The sequence below is a fragment of the Oncorhynchus kisutch genome, unplaced genomic scaffold (assembly GCF_002021735.2).
Source record: "Oncorhynchus kisutch isolate 150728-3 unplaced genomic scaffold, Okis_V2 Okis06b-Okis10b_hom, whole genome shotgun sequence".
Classification (NCBI taxonomy): Eukaryota; Metazoa; Chordata; class Actinopteri; order Salmoniformes; family Salmonidae; genus Oncorhynchus; species Oncorhynchus kisutch.
Genome location: NW_022261983.1, coordinates 7,454,049 through 7,473,087, shown reverse-complemented (window position 1 = coordinate 7,473,087; position 19,039 = coordinate 7,454,049). Strand labels below are relative to the sequence as shown.

Here is a 19,039-nt window from a genome sequence, read left to right as displayed (position 1 = left end):
CACAGCCAGAAGAGGACTGGCCACCCCTCATAGCCTGGTTCCTCTCTAGGTTTCTTCCTAGGTTTTGGCCTTTCTCAGGAGTTTTTCCTAGCCACCGTGCTTCTACACCTGCATTGCTTGCTGTTTGGGGTTTTAGGTAGGGTTTCTGTACAGCACTTAGAGATATCAGCTGATGTACGAAAATTAGATTTGATTTGATTTAATGTATGGTGGAGGGAGCATCATGGTTCGGGGCTGCTTTGCTGCCTCAGGGCCTTGACAGCTGCTATCATCGATGGAAAAATTTATTCCCAAGTTTATCAAGACATTTTACAGGAGAATGTAAGGCTATCTGTCTGCCAATTGAAGCTCAACAGAAGTTGGGTGATGCAACAGGTAAACAACCCAAAACACAGAAGTAAATCAACAATAGAATGGCTTCAACAGAAGAAAATACGTCTTCTAGTGGCCCAGTCAGAGTCCTGACCTCAACCCGGTTTAAGATGCTGTGGCATGACCTCGAGAGCGGTTTTTACCAGACATGTTAAGAATATTGTTGAACTGAAGATGAATGGTCCAAAATTCCTCCTGACCGTTTTTCAGGTCTGATCCGCAACTACAGAAAACATTTGTTTGAGTGTATTGCTGCCAAAGGAGGGTGAATGCAAGGGCTCACATACTTTTCCCACCCTACACTGTGCATGTGTACATGGTGTGTTCACTAAAGACGTAAAAACATAGAATTGTTTGTGTGTTATTAGTTTAAGCAGACTGTGTTTGTCTGTTGTTGTGACTAAGATGATGATCAGATCAAATTGCATGACCAGTTTATGCAGAAATCCAGGTCATTCCAAAGGGTTCACATACTGTTTCTTGCCACTGTAACTTCATTGAAATTATGTGAAAACAACATGGATTCAACCAGTGTGTGTCAATTAAATGGAAGAAAGAATGGTGGGGTTTTCAAGGAAAACAGCCATTTAGAAGTCTGTGGTTATCTAATGTGAATGGTGAGGGGAGAAGAGGCAGGATTCGGTTTGACACACACAGACATGGCTTTTATCTGCAGTGTCACAGATACAACCCCCCCCGGAATGTCCGCTGACTGGCTTACACTCTGTAGGATGGCAAGGATCATGTCCAAAGAGTGCCAGCAGCACCAATGACGTAAGTCAGAACGCTACAGCAAGTACGAACGCTACTGACAGCTATATCGATCCTCTAATACAGGACTAGTAAAGGCGCAGTGCACTACTTTTGTGAGAGAAAAAAATGATCATAATATATATATTTATATATTCCGATTTTTCAGGGGTCCCGCAGCAACCCTACATCCCGCGGCTATGTGAATAGGGTGCTATTTGGGACTCACTTTGACTCTTCCCCCTGGTCACAAAACATTAGAGGAAAGGACATGGTAGTTTAATCTGTTACACAATCATTCTTGTTCCACACAGTTTCATACCAGGGTTCAAATACTATTACAAATATTTTTAACACTTACCTTTTTTTGTGCTTTTTTTCTGCCTTCCAAGAGTTTTGAATTTTGGGGGACTTTCTATTGGGTCCATTGTGGTCAGACAAGCTTAATCAAACCCTAGAGTATTTTAAATGATTTCGAATAGTATTTGAACCCAGGTCTGCATAACAATCTATGCTCATGGGAGTGCAACAGGTCAGCATGACGGCAGGCAGAACAGTGTTTGCAGTTCTTTTTATGCCAAAGATAACGGTTGTCTGTCTGCTGCATGTTGTTTTGTCTTTCTTTGCGTTTGGAAGCTGTCGATGAACTGAAGGGTAAACGCAACTGTGTGAATAACTTGGTTCTCGTCCACTCAAAGCTATGTGTGATGCTGGTATGGTGTCTCATGTCCCCTCCTCTACCACACTGGTTGGCTACTGGTTGGCTACTTTCACAATCCATTTCGAATGAACAGTATGTTTTGTCATAGGCTGCACAGCAGAAATACAAGAGGTATCTGGCATAATTTAGCTCTAATGATTATGCTAACATAACGACTATCATTTTCAATACATTTGGTCAATATATTACTTGATGATATATACGCCTATAATCAATAAATCATGACATTTCCAATAATTATGTTTAATCTCACAGCTCAAATGAAGACCGGAGGTAAACAAGGCTTCAGCTCACTAACCACCTTCATCTTTTCGTAGAGTGCTGGCTCAGTCCTGACGTAATAGCCTGGTGACAACGAGGTTACTGCATGCTTTTATTTTATTAAATGGGAGGAAACGGAGAAGGAACGGGGAAATAATGGACCAGTAACTCCATCTGTGTTTCGGGCTGGAGAACAGTAGCAAGCAACAGCAACAGCCCTGTACGAGGTCTCTACCCGGTGTCTGTCATTACAAGCTGTGAGTAGCTAATACAAGCTGCGCGCGCTCCGCATCTCCACTCTATCCGGCCCTTTTCACTCAAGGCATTTTCTGTGCGCACCTTACCATGTAGCCAGACGCACAGAGTCGTGCCACATACATTTATTACTTTTCTTGCGTAGACATATTTTCAATGATCTCGATCTTTTTTATAACTAATTTCAGCATGATGGCAAATTATCAAAGGTTGTTTATTTTGAAAGGTGAATTCAAATGGCAGAGCTGTCAAACCTCGTTTCGGCTGAACGTATTGGAGAGGTGTTTGAGAATGTTTCATGGTGGGAAATGAAGACCCATTGAACTCAGATAAACGGAATAAAGTTTTACATTGGATTATATTTAATCGATTTTAAAGGTAAGGAAAATATAGAAATGTGTCAATATCTAAAAGCAATGTTATATCGGGTCTTACAATTTTCCAACTGACATTTTCTGTCAGTTTAGGTGTATGAAAAAATGATCTAGTCTATAATTGTTATTCAGTCATCATGGTAAAGAAACACAAGGGAAATCATGTGTCTTGATGTTATTGAAATGTTGATTCAATATTTAAGCTTCAAATCCTACTATCGCTTTACTCTACTTAGTTTTTCAAATGTATTGTCACATTCATAGACTGAGTGATTTATGACACTATTTTATCAGATAACTGTCATTGGATTAACTCTTTCATGTTGCGCGTATTTCAATGTTGATGGTTCCAATCCCCGACCACTATCTGTGGTAACGTGGATTTGAATGTTCTGATCATCGGCTCAACAGGGTCTGTTGCTGCAAGAACAAACAGATGAGTAGCTCCTTATCGTCTACTCCAGATTTCCCACTCAGCCCTTTAAATCACTGCGCTAAACGTTGGTGACAGAGTTACTGTGTGCCTGAAAAGACAGAGCGGAGTAAACTGATGGCAAGCTATCAGGTGCATCGTGCCAGTGCTCTACAGTGCGTTGAGTTAGAATACGACATAAGGGGCGGCAGGTAGCCTAGTGGTTAGAGGTTTGGGCCAGTAACTGAAAGGTTGCTAGATCAAATCCCCTGAGCTGACAAGGTAAAGATCTGTCATTCTGCCCATAAACAAGGCAGTTAACCCACTGTTCCTAGGCCGTCGTTGTAAATAAGAATTAGTTCTTAACTGATTTGCCAAGTTAAATAAAGGTAAAATGTAATTTAAAATAAATAAATAATAATAATAACATGTAAGGATCCAGTGCTTCAAAAGACAGAGCAGAGTAAACTGTCAGAACAAGGTAGAAATCTGTCAGGTAGTGCCTGAACAGCACTCATGTGGTCTATTCTAAACCAAAGCAATGCCAAGCAGAGACGTATCAGGTCACATTTTTACAGTCCTTGGCAGTGTGTGAATTACAGGGAGGGAATGAGACTGGGGGGGGTGGGGGGGGGGGTCTCTAATTTATGGGTCCAGTCCACTAGCGAACTATCAACATTGTTTCAACTGGGCCCCTCACAGTTTTCCACACCAATGAGCTCGGGACCGACAGACAGCTGTATTTGCATCCCGTATTTCAGCCTCTTTTTCTATCAGGTGCCAATCAGCCCACATGCTGTCTATTCTATTGAGGCAGTGCCTGAGAAGACAGAGGGAAGTAATCTGGCAGAACAATGAATCAGGTTTCTAAACAACCCACAGGAGCTCTTCTAGTCTATTCTTCTCTATATTCTATTCTATTTCATTTTATTCTATTTCATTATATATTTCAATTCTACCACTAGGCTTAGATCCAGACTACTGAGACTGAACCACTTGTTGACGAATTGCTCAATGTTGCATTCAATACATACTGTACAGTGCATCTATTCATAGTTCAGGAGCCAACGTCAACCCACCAACGTCATTTCAACAAGTCCAAAATGTACATCTAAACATGGAGCAAACATGTTGCATCATGCATCTGAAATGGCACCCTATTTCCTATGGGTCCTGGTCAAAAGTGGTGCACTATGTAGGTAATAGGGTCCCATTCGGGTTGCAGGATATAATAGGTAATTACACTGAGTGTACAAAACATTAGGAACACCGTACTAATATTGAGTTGCACCCCCCTTTGCCCTCAGAACAGCCTCAATTTGGTGGGGCACTCTTCGAGGTGTTGAAAGCATTCCACCCGGATGCTGCCCCATGCTGACTCCAATGCTTCCCACAGTTGTGTCAGTTGAGTGTGAAAAAACGAGCAGTATTGCAGTTCTTGACACAGGCTTAAAAATCCTTCTTTAACCTGTCCCCTCCCCTTTATCTACACTGATTGAAGTGGATTTAACAAGTGACATCAATAAGGGATCATAGCTTTTACCTGGCTTCACCTGGTCAGTCGATGTCATGGAAAGAGCAGCTGTTCCTAATGTTTTGTACAAATCAAATCAAATGTTTATTTGTCACATACACATATCTAGCAGATGTTATTGCCAGTGTAGCGAAATGCTTCAGTGTATAGTAGTGTTGTGAATTTAGTGCATTGATAGCAACCGTTTCAGTTGTTAGGCTACTCTCTTTGTCTCTGGCACGGTAAGTGATGAGCTAGCTTTTAATTAAACAAAATAATGAGGATTTCTATCAGCCTAATCAAGGTTTTCTTACAAGGCTGGATTTATTCTAATGTGACTGTTGCTTTATGTATAAGGCTTCAGGGATAATGCTTTATGTATAACGCGTTAGGGATAATGCTTTAGGTATACAACTTTAGGGATAACGCTTCAAGGATCATGCTTCAGGGGTAATGCTTTATGGATAATGCGTCAGGGATTGCTTTTGGGATAATGCTTTTGGGATAATGCTTTATGTGTAATGCTTTAGGGATAATGCTTTATGTGTAATGCTTTATGTATATTGCTTTAGGTATAATGCTTCAGGGATAATGCTTTATGGATAATGCTTTAGGTATAATGCTTTATGGATGATGCTTTATGTATAATGCTTCAGGGACAATGCTTCAGGGATAATGCTTTAGGGATAAGGCTTTAGGGATAATGCTCTAGGGAGCATGCTTTATGTATAATTCTTTAGGGATAACGCTTTAGGGATAACGCTTTAGGGACAATGCTTTATGCATAATGCTTTAGGGATAACGCTTTAGGGATAATGCTTTAGGGATAATGCTTTAGGTATAATGCCGGGAGCCGCTTGTGGATTTGACGGCCCTAATGCAATTCCACCTCTGACACTGCCAAACAACTGCTATGTGGGTGTCAGCTAGCGTGGACCTGATAGAATGGAGTCCACGGTCTGCGCCCCAAATGCCACTCTATGAGCAGTGGACACCCTATGGGCAGTGGACACCCTATGGGCAGTGGACACTATGGGCCCTGGTCAAAGTAGTGCAGCACAAAGGGAGGGAATAGGGTTCTATTTGGGACTAACACATGGACACGTGGCCCAGGCAATGTCATCATCTGTTTTACTGTTTTGTTTTCAACATCCCAAATACCCCTCCCTCCTCCCTCGTATCTGGTGTTGCTTATTTAACACAACAATACCCATATCTCAGACGCCTCCGAGGCAGCTTTCACTGTGCAGGAGGTGCAATGACAAATTGGCATAATGAAACATGTTATGATGTTGATATTATCTCAGGTTGGCAGGGGGCATCCCTCCCACTACGTGCTGACACCGAACTGCACTCTAATTTGACTCTGTCACGGCTCACTGATTTTGGTGCCGCAGTCCTTCCTTTCTTTCAATTACATAGGCGGGAATCATTTACATACTAATTTGCATTCATTCCCACCCCCTAATAAATACACGTTTTCTATAACAGTGTAGAGGAGTAACCTTTGGGTTGTTATTTACTGAGGGAAGACTATAGTCTAGTATCAAGTGAAGGACAAGCAGTTCTCAGGAAGTAGGCTGTGACTGGGGAGTTGACTGAATGACTTCCCTATGGTGTGTGTGTGTGTGTGTGTGTCTGTATCCATGCATACGTGTGTGTGTGCCAATGACTGGAACGAACTGCAAAAATCTCTGAAGCTGGAGACTCTTACCTCCCTCACTAGCTTTAAGAACCAGCTGTCAGAGCAGCTCACAGATCACTGCACATAGCTCATCTGTAAATAGGCCATCCAATCTACCTCCTCCCCATACTGTATTTATTTATTTATCTTGCTCCTTTGCTCCCCAGTATCTCTACTTGCACATTCATCTTCTGCACATCTACCATTCCAGTGTTTAATTGCTATATTGTAATTACTTCGCCACCATGGCCTATTTATTGCCTTATCTCTCTTATCCCACCTCATTTCCACATGCTGTATATAGATTGTCCTATTATTGACTCTGTTTGTTTACTCCATGTGTAACTCTGTGTTGTTGTTTGTGTTGAACTGCTTTGCTTTATCTTGGCTAGGTCGCAGTTGTAAATGAGAACTTGTTCTCAACTGGCCTACCTGGTTAAATAAAGGTGAAAAAAAAAAATGTATTTAAAAGGAGAGAGAATTCCAAGGGGAGCTGTCCATACACACACCAGGGCCCTACTGTTGCAGCTTTTAATCTGTTGTGTGATTACACTTGATAAGGGCCTTTAAGGCTGAATGGTAAAAGAAGTACCCAACATGCTGTGAAACCAATGACTGAGTGCATAAACAACTGGGCCCTCCTACAGAGATGTCATGACTCAAGTCCCTCACTAATGCTTTTGTGTGGGCAGTGATGGTCCAATTCAATATATTTCAACGTATTCTCTGTGAAACAATGAATTGTACAGTGCATTCAGGAAAGTATTCAAACCCCTTGACTTGTATTGTTTCAAAGTGGGATTCAATGGATTAAATTGTCATTTACTGTCAATGATCTACAAAAGATACTCTGTAATGTCAAAGTGGAAGAACAATTCCAACATTTGTAAAAAATAAATAAATAAATATATATATATATATAATAATAATACAGTAATATATATCTTGATTAGATAAGTGTTAAACCACCTGAGTCAATACATGTTAGAATTACCTCTGGAAGCAATTACAGCTGTCAGTCTTTAAGTCTCTAAGAGCTTTGCACACCTAGATTGTTCAACATTTGCACATGATTCTTTTTTAAATTCTTCAAGTTCTGTGAAGTTGGTAGTTGATCCTTGCTAGACAGCCATTTCCAAGTCTTGCCATAGATTTTCAAGCCAATTCAAGTCTAAACTGTAACTAGACCACTCAGGAACATTCAATGTCATTTTGATAGGCAACGGCAGTGTATATTTGGCCTGTAGGTTTTCCACTAGAATTTTATTCTGTTTATTTTTATCCTAAAAAAACTCCCTAGTCCTTGCCGACGACAAGCATACCCATTACATGATGCAGCCACCACCATGCTTGAAAATATGAAGTGATACTCAGTGATGTGTTATGTTGGTAACTACAATGTTGTTGATCCATCCTCAGTTTGTCCTATCACAGCCATTAAACTCTGTAACTGTTTTAAAGTCACGATTGGCCTCATGGTGAAATCCCTGAGCGGTTTCTTCCTCTCTGGCAACAGAGTTAGGATGGACGCCTGTACAGTATCTTTGTAGTGACTGCGTGTATAGATAGACCCTCCAAAGTGTAATTAATGACGTCACCATGCTCAAAGGGATATTCAATGTCTGCTTTTTTGCCATAACAAACGGGTTGAATACTTATTGACTCAAGACATTTGAGCTTTCATTTGTAAAAAGAAACCTACATTTAATCAATGTTATATTCAGGCTGTCGCACAACAACATGTGGATAAAGTCAAAGGGGTTGAATACTTTCTGAAGGCTCTGTATATTTGATCCCAAATGGGATCCAAATCAGGGGACATGTGCCCTCGGTTAATGGGCTTTAATGGAGCATGATGCCTATGCATTCGTGGACAGGATATAGGTCCATCCCCATCAATTTTCGAAGATCATGGGGCTTACCCAGTAGTGATTACCACAGGCTGACTGTAGACAGAGGCTGCAGCTGAACCAGCCAACCAAGAGTCTCTCTCTCAACAGACACCTCCAGGGCCAGGGACCTCATTTATAATGTTATGTACATTTCACACTCAATTTCTGCATATGCCATTTCTGAAAAGTCTGTGCACTTACAATAATATTGAGATGTATAAACGTGGCACAAGCCATACATTGCATGTTTCCCGTTATATATCAGGCCTGTCATAAAACTGTGTGCGCCTGAACGAGCATTAAAACTCTGCCTGGAAGACGCCTCCATTCACCTTTTATAGTGACAATAACGTCCCTTATTTCCTGTATAATGTGGAACTATTGCCATTTGGCCACTGCATGCAAATGACAAATTGTTGTTCAATATTTAGTTTATCAACAGATTATTGGGTTTATACTGTATGTCCAGCCTTGGTATAGGCTCTGAGATGAAATAGGTAATGATGTCGCGCTCCTATTGCACGTCAATACTGTAGCCTGCCCATACTGTCAACCATTATTTATGTATGCAGGGCTTACAAATGAGGCCCCAGGAACCAATGGTCTGAAGTGTGATTGTAACACAGGTTACCAAGTTACATAAGGACATTAGTAAATATCTACCCAATGCATTGGAGGTGGGGGAGAGCAAGCTGCCCTGTGTGCCAGACCTGGGTTCAAATAGTATGTGTTCTTTGAGTGTTTGATTGAGTCTGTCTGGAGTGCCAGAGGTGTGGGGTTTACAGTTCTGGGACTATTTCATTGGTTCCATTTCGCCAGGCAAGCTCAATCAAGCCCAGGTAAAGTATTTCAAATAGTATTTAAACCAGGTCAGCCTGCCTGTGTGGTTTCAAAAGCCATCCCATCTCTTCCTGGTTTGAGACAGGTTATTATTACAGTAGTCTGTGATGAGCATGGTTTTATTGAAACAGCACAAGCGTGGCACACTCATTAACATCCTAATCAATTAAGTCAACAGCATGTGCCATCCTCGGAGCTGAGGGGGGCAGAATTACCTGCATTGTCTGGAAAGACAATCCCTTTTAGCTATGCTACAGTCTACACTTAAGCATTTGTAGACAATCACAATAGTCAGTGGTGTAAAGTACTCAAGTAAAACTACTTTAAAGTACTACTTAAGTAGTATTTTTGACTACTTTTACTTAACTACATTCCTAAAGAAAATGATGTACTTTTTACTCCATGAAACCCAAAAGTACATTTTGCATTTTGTATGCTTAGCAGGACAGAACAATTCCCACACTCATCAAAAGATCATCCCTGGTCATCCCTACTGCCCCTGATCTGGCAGACTCACTAAACAGAGAACATCCCTGGTCATCCCTACTGCCCCTGATCTGGCAGACTCACTAAACAGAGAACATCCCTGGTCATCCCTACTGCCCCTGATCTGGCCTACTCACTAAACAGAGAACATCCCTGGTCATCCCTACTGCCCCTGATCTGGCAGACTCACTAAACAGAGAACATCCCTGGTCATCCCTACTGCCTCTGATCTGACAGACTCACTAAACACATGCTTTGTTTGTAAATGATGTCTGTCTTGGAGTGTGACCCTGGTTATCCAGAAAAAAAACAAAATGATGCCTGTTTAATAATATAAGGAATTTTAAATAACTTATACTTTTAAGTATATTTGAGCAATTACATTTACTCTTCCTACGTAAGTATATTTATAACCAAATACTTGTAGACTAACTCAAGTAATATTTCATTGGGTGACTTTCACTTTTACTTGAGTCATTTTCTATTAAGTTATCTTTACTTTTACTCAAGTATGACAATTGGATAGTTTTCCCACCTCTAGTTATTGCTAATATAATAAGCTAATATTATCAAACATGTTTAAGCCGAGCTTGGACAAAAAGGGTGCTAAACTGAGGGACTTTGGAATCCAAAACAATTTACCCCAAGTAACCTCAACTTAGAAAAACAACAACTGCAATGTTCTTTGAGGTTCATTAGGGGCAAAAGAAGGTAAGATAGTTTCTAATGAAAATCTGAGGGTGGAGGGGAACAGAGAGTAAATGTACATTTATATTTCAGAACTGTGTGCTGTTATATTTTGTGAGGCCTTTCAAAAATGTTTGTTCCCTAGAGAAAGAGACTGAGAGACAGAGACAGAGAGAGTGCGAGAGGCCACATTGATTCTGAGAGGCACCACATTGATTCTGTTATTTTCTTCCATCCATGCAGGTGGGATGTCATAGTCCGAGTTGCTTGGATATCTGAGAGACATTGAGGAACCAGTGCCACCATGGACTCCTGGGTGTTCCCCTCCTCGCTCCCCAACCTAACCGAAGAACCCCTGATGTACGACAGCTTTATTCTGGGCAACGAGTCAACGGAACCCAATGGTACCTATACGGGCGACAACACGTTCAACCAGACCAGCACCATGGTCATCACCTTCCTCTACTTCCTGGTGTGTGGTATCGGTCTCTGTGGCAACGCCCTTGTGATCTACGTCATCCTGCGCTACGCCAAGATGAAGACGGTCACGAATATTTACATCATGAATTTGGCAGTCGCAGATGTTCTGTTCATGTTGGGGTTACCGTTCATCGCCATTCAGCTGGCGCTGGTCCACTGGCCATTCGGTGCGGTGCTGTGCCGCGTGGTCATGACCGTGGACTCACTCAACCAGTTCACCTCCATCTTCTGCCTTATGGTCATGAGCATCGACCGCTACCTGGCCGTTGTGCACCCCATCCGGTCCACCAAGTGGCGCAAGCCACGTATGGCCAAGACCATCAACCTGGCAGTGTGGGGAGTGTCACTCCTGGTCAACCTGCCTATCATAATCTACAGCGGTTTAATCACCAAGCACAACAGTTGCTTCTGTACCATTGTGTGGCCGGAGCCTGAGGAGGCCTACTACACCGCCTTCATGTTCTACACCTTCGTCCTGGGTTTCTTCCTCCCGCTCATGGTCATCTGCCTGTGTTACCTTCTCATCATCATCAAGGTCAGTCTCATGGTCATCTGCCTGTGTTACCTTCTCATCATCATCAAGGTCAGTCTCATGGTCATCTGCCTGTGTTACCTTCTCATCATCATCAAGGTCAGTCTCATGGTCACCTGCCTGTGTTATCTTCTCATCATCATCAAGGTCAGTCTCATGGTCATCTGCCTGTGTTATCTTCTCATCATCATCAAGGTCAGTCTCATGGTCATCTGCCTGTGTTACCTTCTCATCATCATCAAGGTCAGTCTCATGGTCATCTGTCTGTGTTACCTTCTCATCATCATCAAGGTCAGTCTCATGGTCATCTGCCTGTGTTACCTTCTCATCATCATCAAGGTCAGTCTCATGGTCATCTGCCTGTGTTAGCTTATCATCATCAAGGTCAGTCTCATGGTCATCTGCCTGTGTTACCTTCTCATCATCATCAAGGTCAGTCTCATGGTCATCTGCCTGTGTTACCTTCTCATCATCATCAAGGTCAGTCTCATGGTCATCTGCCTGTGTTATCTTCTCATCATCATCAAGGTCAGTCTCATGGTCATCTGCCTGTGTTACCTTCTCATCATCATCAAAGTCAGTCTCATAGTCACCTGCCTGTGTTACCTCACCATCATCATCATGGTCAGTCTCATGGTCATCTGCCTGTGTTACCTTCTCATCATCAAGGTCAGTCTCATGGTCACCTGCCTGTGTTACCTCACCATCATCATTAAGGTCGTACTTGTTTTACATCGTTCTGCCACCACTACGGTGTCCATATTAGGACATAATCAGTGTCACCTCCTGAGACCAAGGCGGACCGACATAGAGACTGACTGCTGCCGTCTTTCTATACTTCTATTTTCATTTCATCCTGACTAAATTGTTGTGACCTATCGTATGTTGTGACCTATCGTATGCTGTGACCTATCGTATGTTGTGACCTATCGTATGCTGTGACCTATCGTATGTTGTGACCTATCGTTTGTTGTGACCTATCGTATGTTGTGACCTGTCGTTTGTTGTGACCTATCGTATGTTGTGACCTATCGTATGTTGTGCCCTATCGTATGTTGTGCCCTATCGTTTGTTGTGACCTGTCGTTTGTTGTGACCTATCGTATGTTGTGACCTATCGTATGTTGTGACCTGTCGTTTGTTGTGACCTATCGTATGTTGTGACCTATCGTTTGTTGTGACCTATCGTATGTTGTGACCTATCGTATGTTGTAATGGTAGCACAGTATGTCTACTTTAATCTATCCTTTTCTTCTTTTGTTTTTGCCTGTGTGGTGCCTTGAAATGTAGTTATATTTACCTATATTTTAAAGTGGGCTATACAGATCAAATCTATAATTATTACTACTCTTAAAGTGAAGTCCTCAGGGATCTGTGTCGGGTCTTTTAATATTCATGTTTTTTTAAGATTGCTATACAAATCAAATCTATCATTTTTTAGGTGAAGTCGTCAGGGATCCGTGTCGGGTCCACTAAGAGGAAGCGCTCGGAGAGGAAGGTGACCCGCATGGTGTCCATCGTTGTTGCCGTGTTCGTCTTCTGCTGGCTGCCCTTCTATGTCTTCAATGTGACGTCGGTGACAGGAACCATCTCCACCACGCCCTTCCTGAGGAGCACCTTTGCCTTCGTGGTGGTCCTGGGTTACGCTAACTCGTGTGCCAACCCCATCCTTTACGCGTTCCTGTCGGAGAACTTCAAGAAGAGCTTCCAGAACGTTCTGTGTCGGAAGAAGGTGGGCGGGCTGGATGTGATTGAGCGCAGCGACAGCAAGCAGGACAAGTCGCGCATGATGAATGACCCCACGGAGACTCAAAGCACGCTGCTCAATGGAGACCTGCAGACCAGCATTTGATGCTTGTTAATTCTAATGCATCCCTTATGTGTGATCTATACAGACATCTTTGATTTCACATCAACTCAACCTCACAAGCTCACCACACACAAACAAATAAACTAACAAAACGCACACACACACACACACACACACACACACACACACACACACACACACACACACACACACACACACACAGAGAGAAACAAACACAGGTGTTTCTGCAGGTGGAATCGGTCATCCTGACCTGTTATCATGCCCTATGAACAGCTCACATAGGGAGAGTGATTGTAGTTGATCTCATGATGTGATATTTTGTAAGCATTTTCTTCTCACTGTGGACGAGATGAAAAAAATGCCAAAGGAACTAAGCCCTCATGGTGTCTGCTCCTCAACGGCTGTTATCATGTTCTTTATGTCTCATATCTCTGTTTACCAACTCTCTCTTTACTTTCTCAAAAGACATACAATGACATGACATTGGGTTTTCCTGGTCGTAAAACCCATACATTGTGATATCTTCATAAAGGAGAGAATACAAACTGTAGTTGTGACTGCTCTCTGGTGTTTGGGTGGAAAGCTGAAGATGTGTACTGAGTGTATTGACGTTGGTGGACAGTGACAGGATCATGTGAGGACCAGAACAGGGTTGTGTTCATTAGGCCCCAAACGGAAGAAAAGGGACTAAAACCGGGAAGTGCTACCTGAAATGGTCTGATAAGAAACATGCGTTTTCCGCCGCAGAGCATTTTGACATGTCCCAGACTGTTACCTACGGTTACTGATTGACAGCAGACGAGACTTAACCATGGAGAACAAGGATTCCCTGCACATATGTTTACACTAGCAGGGTGAACCACCACCTCAATCAGTCTTTGTCACATTGTCCTGTAGCCAAGATAAATACCAGACTAGGACTTAGGAAGTATGCCAAAGTGAGACTAGGACTATAGCAGACTCACTGTGTGCATATTGTCTGTTTACAAAGATTGTGTCCAAAATGGTGGGCACAGAATGTGGAATTAGTAACATGCCTCTATTCTTAGATACTGTATTAACACAACAGTGAGCAGCAGGCCACATCACCTCTGGATCACTACACCAAGGTGTAGTTTGGTTATCTAATGACTTACTACAGAGAGAGGAGGAACAGTAGAGATACTGGGACTACTTTGAAATGACATAAAAACACATGATATCCCACATGGTTAATTTGCTGGCACAAGTCCTGCTGAGACTTATACTGTCCAAATATGGACTCTGTAAAGTCGGTTTAACATTATGGGGCGGCAGTGTAGCCTAGTGGTTAGAGCATTGGACTAGTAACCGAAAGGTTGCAAGTTCAAATCCCCGAGCTGACAAGGTACAAAATCTGTCGTTCTGCCCTTGAACAGGTAGTTAACCCACTGTTCCTAGGCCGTCATGACTTGCCTAGTAAAATAAAGGTAAAAAAATCTATAAAAAATGGTTGACCTTAAGTGGGTTTTTTTAACCTCAGAAAGACACATATTTGCTGTGGACAAATACTCATCACTGAGTCATGGACCTACAGCGCACAGCTGAACAGTTACAGAGTTGGAATCACATGACCTAATGATGACTGTATGAAGTCCCCCGATAACTATGAATGCACCCTTACTATGTAATTGAACAGTTTCTCTCTCTGTGTGTGTGTGAGAGAGTGAGTGTACACGTGTGTGTGTGTGTGTGTGTGTGTACTGTACACCGTGTTTTATTTGATACAACATTCAGTCCAAGGCCATGATTAGTAGAAGTGTAGAATGAGTAGATATTGTACCCAATATGGGTACCAGGTGACCTCACCAGGAAAAACTAAGGGCCCAAATTATAATTATAGCCCAGAATGTTTCTTGGTCAGGTCACATGACCAGTAAGGGTGCAGAGTCCTACTACAGAGATGAATGCTGACATTTTGTTATATTGACGGTATTAGCATGGCATCGACCAAGGCTAATCACTAACCAAACTGCTGCTAGACTGTATAGACTCCAATGTGTGCTGTAATTGTCAAGTCAACATTGTCATGTCGTGGTTGAGAATCTTTTAATTCATTTTTCGTCCAAGCTGAATAGAACTGTTTGATAGTTTAGATAGCAAAGACAATGCATTTTTCAATCCTATTGTCCAGTCCTATTTGAAACCATCCCTGGTCACGTTTCACCTCATTCATAAATTGTTGCTATTTGCCGTTATGTTGCAGTTACAGAATAATGTCCAAGAAAGACCAGTCTTTGCTTCAGCAGGTATTGAATACTGTAGTGGTCTTCTTTGCTGTAAATTAAGCAGCGCTAATCTGTTTCTCCATCAAGCATCATTTCTTCAAAGCCCAAAGAACAAATCCACAGTCTGATCAGTTACAATTCAAAATGGCAGTCGTCAGAAACACTGCAGGTCATGCTACAAACACTGATAAATCTCTACCGCATTGTGGATTCATTATTTGAAGTAGTTACCCTTAGTTTGGCAGCTGTTTGACCTGCATCTGACCCATGAGTCTACTCATCCCAGGCCACCCATGGCACATGGAGCATTACCACTGGGCACACACTAGTTCAATCAACATTGTTTCCACGTCATTTCAACATGGAATAGAAGTTGAATTGACCTCCGTTCCCAGTGTGCCCTCGCTTTGGGAGGTCAGAGGTCACGCTGAGGCCTCCAGTCTGAGCGATGTGAATTTGAGAAGGGCTAGAAAACATTGTACCCCTACAGGGGTGCAGCAGTGTTCATTCTACTCCCCATCATCATCACTCCCTAAATCTCACAGGTATAACCTGTGGATGGATCTATGCCTATATGGTAGTGTGTACTATACTGTAGATCTAGCTAGAAGTCAGTACAAAGCCTCTTACATAAAGGTTCACCTGACCCAAAGTGCCATTGTCTCCAGGTGCCATTGACGCCATTCCATTTGTTCCGTTCCAACCATGATTATGAGCTGTTCTCCCCTCAGCAGCCTCCTATGATATAAACTATTGTATTGGATTGTCTTTACATTTTGAATACCATCACATTTGATTTGCAATTGACAGAGCAGTGGTTCCCAATACTGTTAGGTGTGAAGGAGAGCTCAGGCTCCACAATCTGGCTTCAACCTCCATTATGAGTGGCCGCTGTATCTTTGCTTCGTGAAAAACTTTTTCAGAGCTTTTTTGACTAATAAAAAATCTGACCATGGCCTTTTTTTTTCTTTGACATTTCTCATACTTAGACATCATTGGAGATTACAATATTACATGCTGTTGTTCGTTTACAACCTGCAGTGGGTAATATGTTAGGATAGCAGCACATTTTCATCCAACCATGGCACCCTGGCTTGGCTACATTGTCTGTAGACCTTACAGAATGGGGACCATGACTACACATCCTACAAGTGCTGACGTTAATTGATATGTTATTAGCTATACAAAGTTTCAGGCTGTTGTAGAACCGTTGCAAATAGCTAGCCAACATGGCTATTGTGATATAAAGGGCAACTCTATAGCCTCCATTCACCATGTGTCCATTACTATTATTATTCTCAGTAGATAGAAGTTGCTGGCTGCTATGGATGATGGTTGATTATCTTACGGTGACCATATTAGGACAGGCTCCTATCCACACTAGGACAGGTTCCTGTCCACACTAGGACACGCTCCTGTCCACACTAGGACAGGCTCCTGTCCACACTAGGACAGGCTCCTGTGCACACTAGGACAGGCTCCTGTGCACACTAGGACACGCTCCTGCCCCCACTAGGACACGCTCCTGCCCCCACTAGGACACGCTCCTGTGCACACTAGGACACGCTCCTGTGCACACTAGGACACGCTCCTGTGCACACTAGGACACGCTCCTGTCCCCACTAGGACACGCTCCTGTCCCCACTAGGACACGCTCCTGTCCCCACTAGGACACGCTCCTGTCCCCACTAGGACACGCTCCTGTCCCCACTAGGACACGCTCCTGTCCCCACTAGGACACGCTCCTGTCCACACTAGGACAGGCTCCTGTCCACACTAGGACAGGCTCCTGTCCACACTAGGACAGGCTCCTGTCCACACTAGGACAGGCTCCTGTCCACACTAGGACAGGCTCCTGTCCACACTAGGACAGGCTCCTGTCCACACTAGGACAGGCTCCTGTCCACACTAGGACAGGCTCCTGTCCACACTAGGACAGGTTCCTGTCCACACTAGGACAGGCCCCTGTCCACACTAGGACAGGCCCCTGTCCACACTAGGACATGCCCCTGTCCACACTAGGACATGCCCCTGTCCCCACTAGGACATGCTCCTGTCCACACTAGGACAGGCCCCTGTCCATACTAGGACAGCTTCCTAATAGGACAATGTATCACCTACCCTCAAGCATCACCACCAAGGGAGACAAGATCTGACCCTGTATCAGTGGTTAGGGACAACTTCTACCCACTCCACTCTTCTCAACTAGAGTCTGTTGCTGAATGGTTTCATTTGTTTGCCTCTATACAAGGAATTAGTATTGCTCAGGGGCATTCTCTCGCTCCGATTCCATTCTGCCATTATGTCATGTTTTTGTACAAAATCTATATTTAGCATTGTTAATATCATTGCTGTTCCTTAGAAATATTGTTCCTTTGTTTGCTCATAAAAGTATTGCAGTTGCATGTGTGCGTGTGCTTCTTCATGAAAAGCTCGAGAGTTGATCTCCTTACCACATTGTCCATCATAATGATGTACACAGTAAGCATAAATCCTGACTTTAATAAGTGTAAGAGATTCGAGAGTTGATCTCCTTACCACATTGTCCATCATAATGATGTACACAGTAAGCCTAAATCCTGACTTTAATAAGTGTAAGAGATTCGAGAGTTGATTAATAATCCCAAAATCCAATAACAGAATACATTCAGTCACGTCACCATCAGGGCCCAGGAGCATTCAGCATTCAGCATTCAACACTGCCCCTCTGTGGTGAAAATACACTACTACATGAAACAGTGACTAGATTCTCCATGGTGTCTTTTCCTACTCAAGCCTGTGATTTCTGAATCGACAGTGGAGGCTGCTGAGGTGAGGACGGCTCATAATAAATGGCCCGGAACAGAGAAAATGGAATGGCATCATACACATTGAAACCATGCGTTTGATGTGACATCATTCCGCTGATTCCACCCCAGTCGTTACCACGAGCCGGTCCTCCCCCCAGCAGACATAACCAGATACCAGATTCCATACCTTACCAAGGCCTGTACTCCTGTCTTCCATCATCTAATAATGACAGGGAAACAGTAACTACTGGAAAGTCTAGGGGCGGTTTCCTTCACACACTTGTCTTGGACTAAAAAAACAACTCAATGGACAATGTACACAAAAGTAATCCATCAAGTGACTTTAGTTCCACACCAGTCCATCCAGTATCCATGCAGGAGCACAGCAAACAACCATCTCTCTCATCCCCACATGGCATCCTGAAGTCCTGAACCAAAGATTGTAGGTTAGCAACAGCCTTCCTCCAAACTAAAATTGCCCCAGTAGCACTGACAGTTTAGCTAGCTACAGCAGTAGAAGTGCAGTCAAATCTCTACTCTTGCAATATGCAGTCTATAGACATAGATTAAAAGGATTTCCGGGCAAGGTGAATGACTTCCGGCGCCGACAGAGATGGCCGCCTCGCTTCGCGTTCCTAGGAAACTATGCAGTTTTTTGTTTTTTTACGTGTTATTTCTTACACTAGTACCCCAGGTCATCTTAGGTTTCATCACATACAGCCGAGAAGAACTACTGAATATAAGATCAGCGTCAACTCACCATCAGTACGACCAAGAATATGTTTTTCGCGATGCGGACCCTGTGTTCTGCCTTACAACCAGTGCCACGGGATGGTTCCCATGCAGCGACCCAAAAAAACGACTCAGAAAAAGAGGGAAACGAAGCGGTCTTCTGGTCAGACTCCGGAGACGGGC

General features: G+C 43.0%; 1 protein-coding gene across 2 annotated transcripts; it reads left to right on the top strand.

Moving 5' to 3' along the window:
* The first annotated feature begins 1,838 nt into the window (after positions 1 to 1,838).
* On the top strand, positions 1,839 to 17,740 carry LOC109881984 (somatostatin receptor type 2). 2 transcript variants are annotated; one of them, XM_020474078.2, is made up of 3 exons: positions 1,839 to 2,361; positions 10,491 to 11,262; positions 12,700 to 17,740. In XM_020474078.2, the coding sequence occupies exons 2-3, from the start codon at positions 10,552 to 10,554 to the stop codon at positions 13,108 to 13,110; spliced, it is 1,122 nt and encodes a 373-aa protein (XP_020329667.1). In that variant the 5' UTR covers positions 1,839 to 2,361; positions 10,491 to 10,551; the 3' UTR covers positions 13,111 to 17,740. The 2 variants fall into 2 exon arrangements, with proteins under 2 accessions (XP_020329667.1, XP_031670087.1); XM_031814227.1 differs by lacking the exon at positions 1,839 to 2,361 and adding an exon at positions 2,376 to 2,737.
* Positions 17,741 to 19,039: the final 1,299 nt, after the last annotated feature.

Excerpts from the sequence above, each read along its gene's own strand:
- LOC109881984 (XM_020474078.2), top strand. The coding sequence starts at position 10,552 with ATGGACTCCTGGGTGTTCCCCTCCTCGCTCCCCAACCTAACCGAAGAA. Across the intron at positions 11,263-12,699 it reads ACCTTCTCATCATCATCAAG|GTGAAGTCGTCAGGGATCCG; the intron begins GTCAGTCTCATG and ends ATCATTTTTTAG.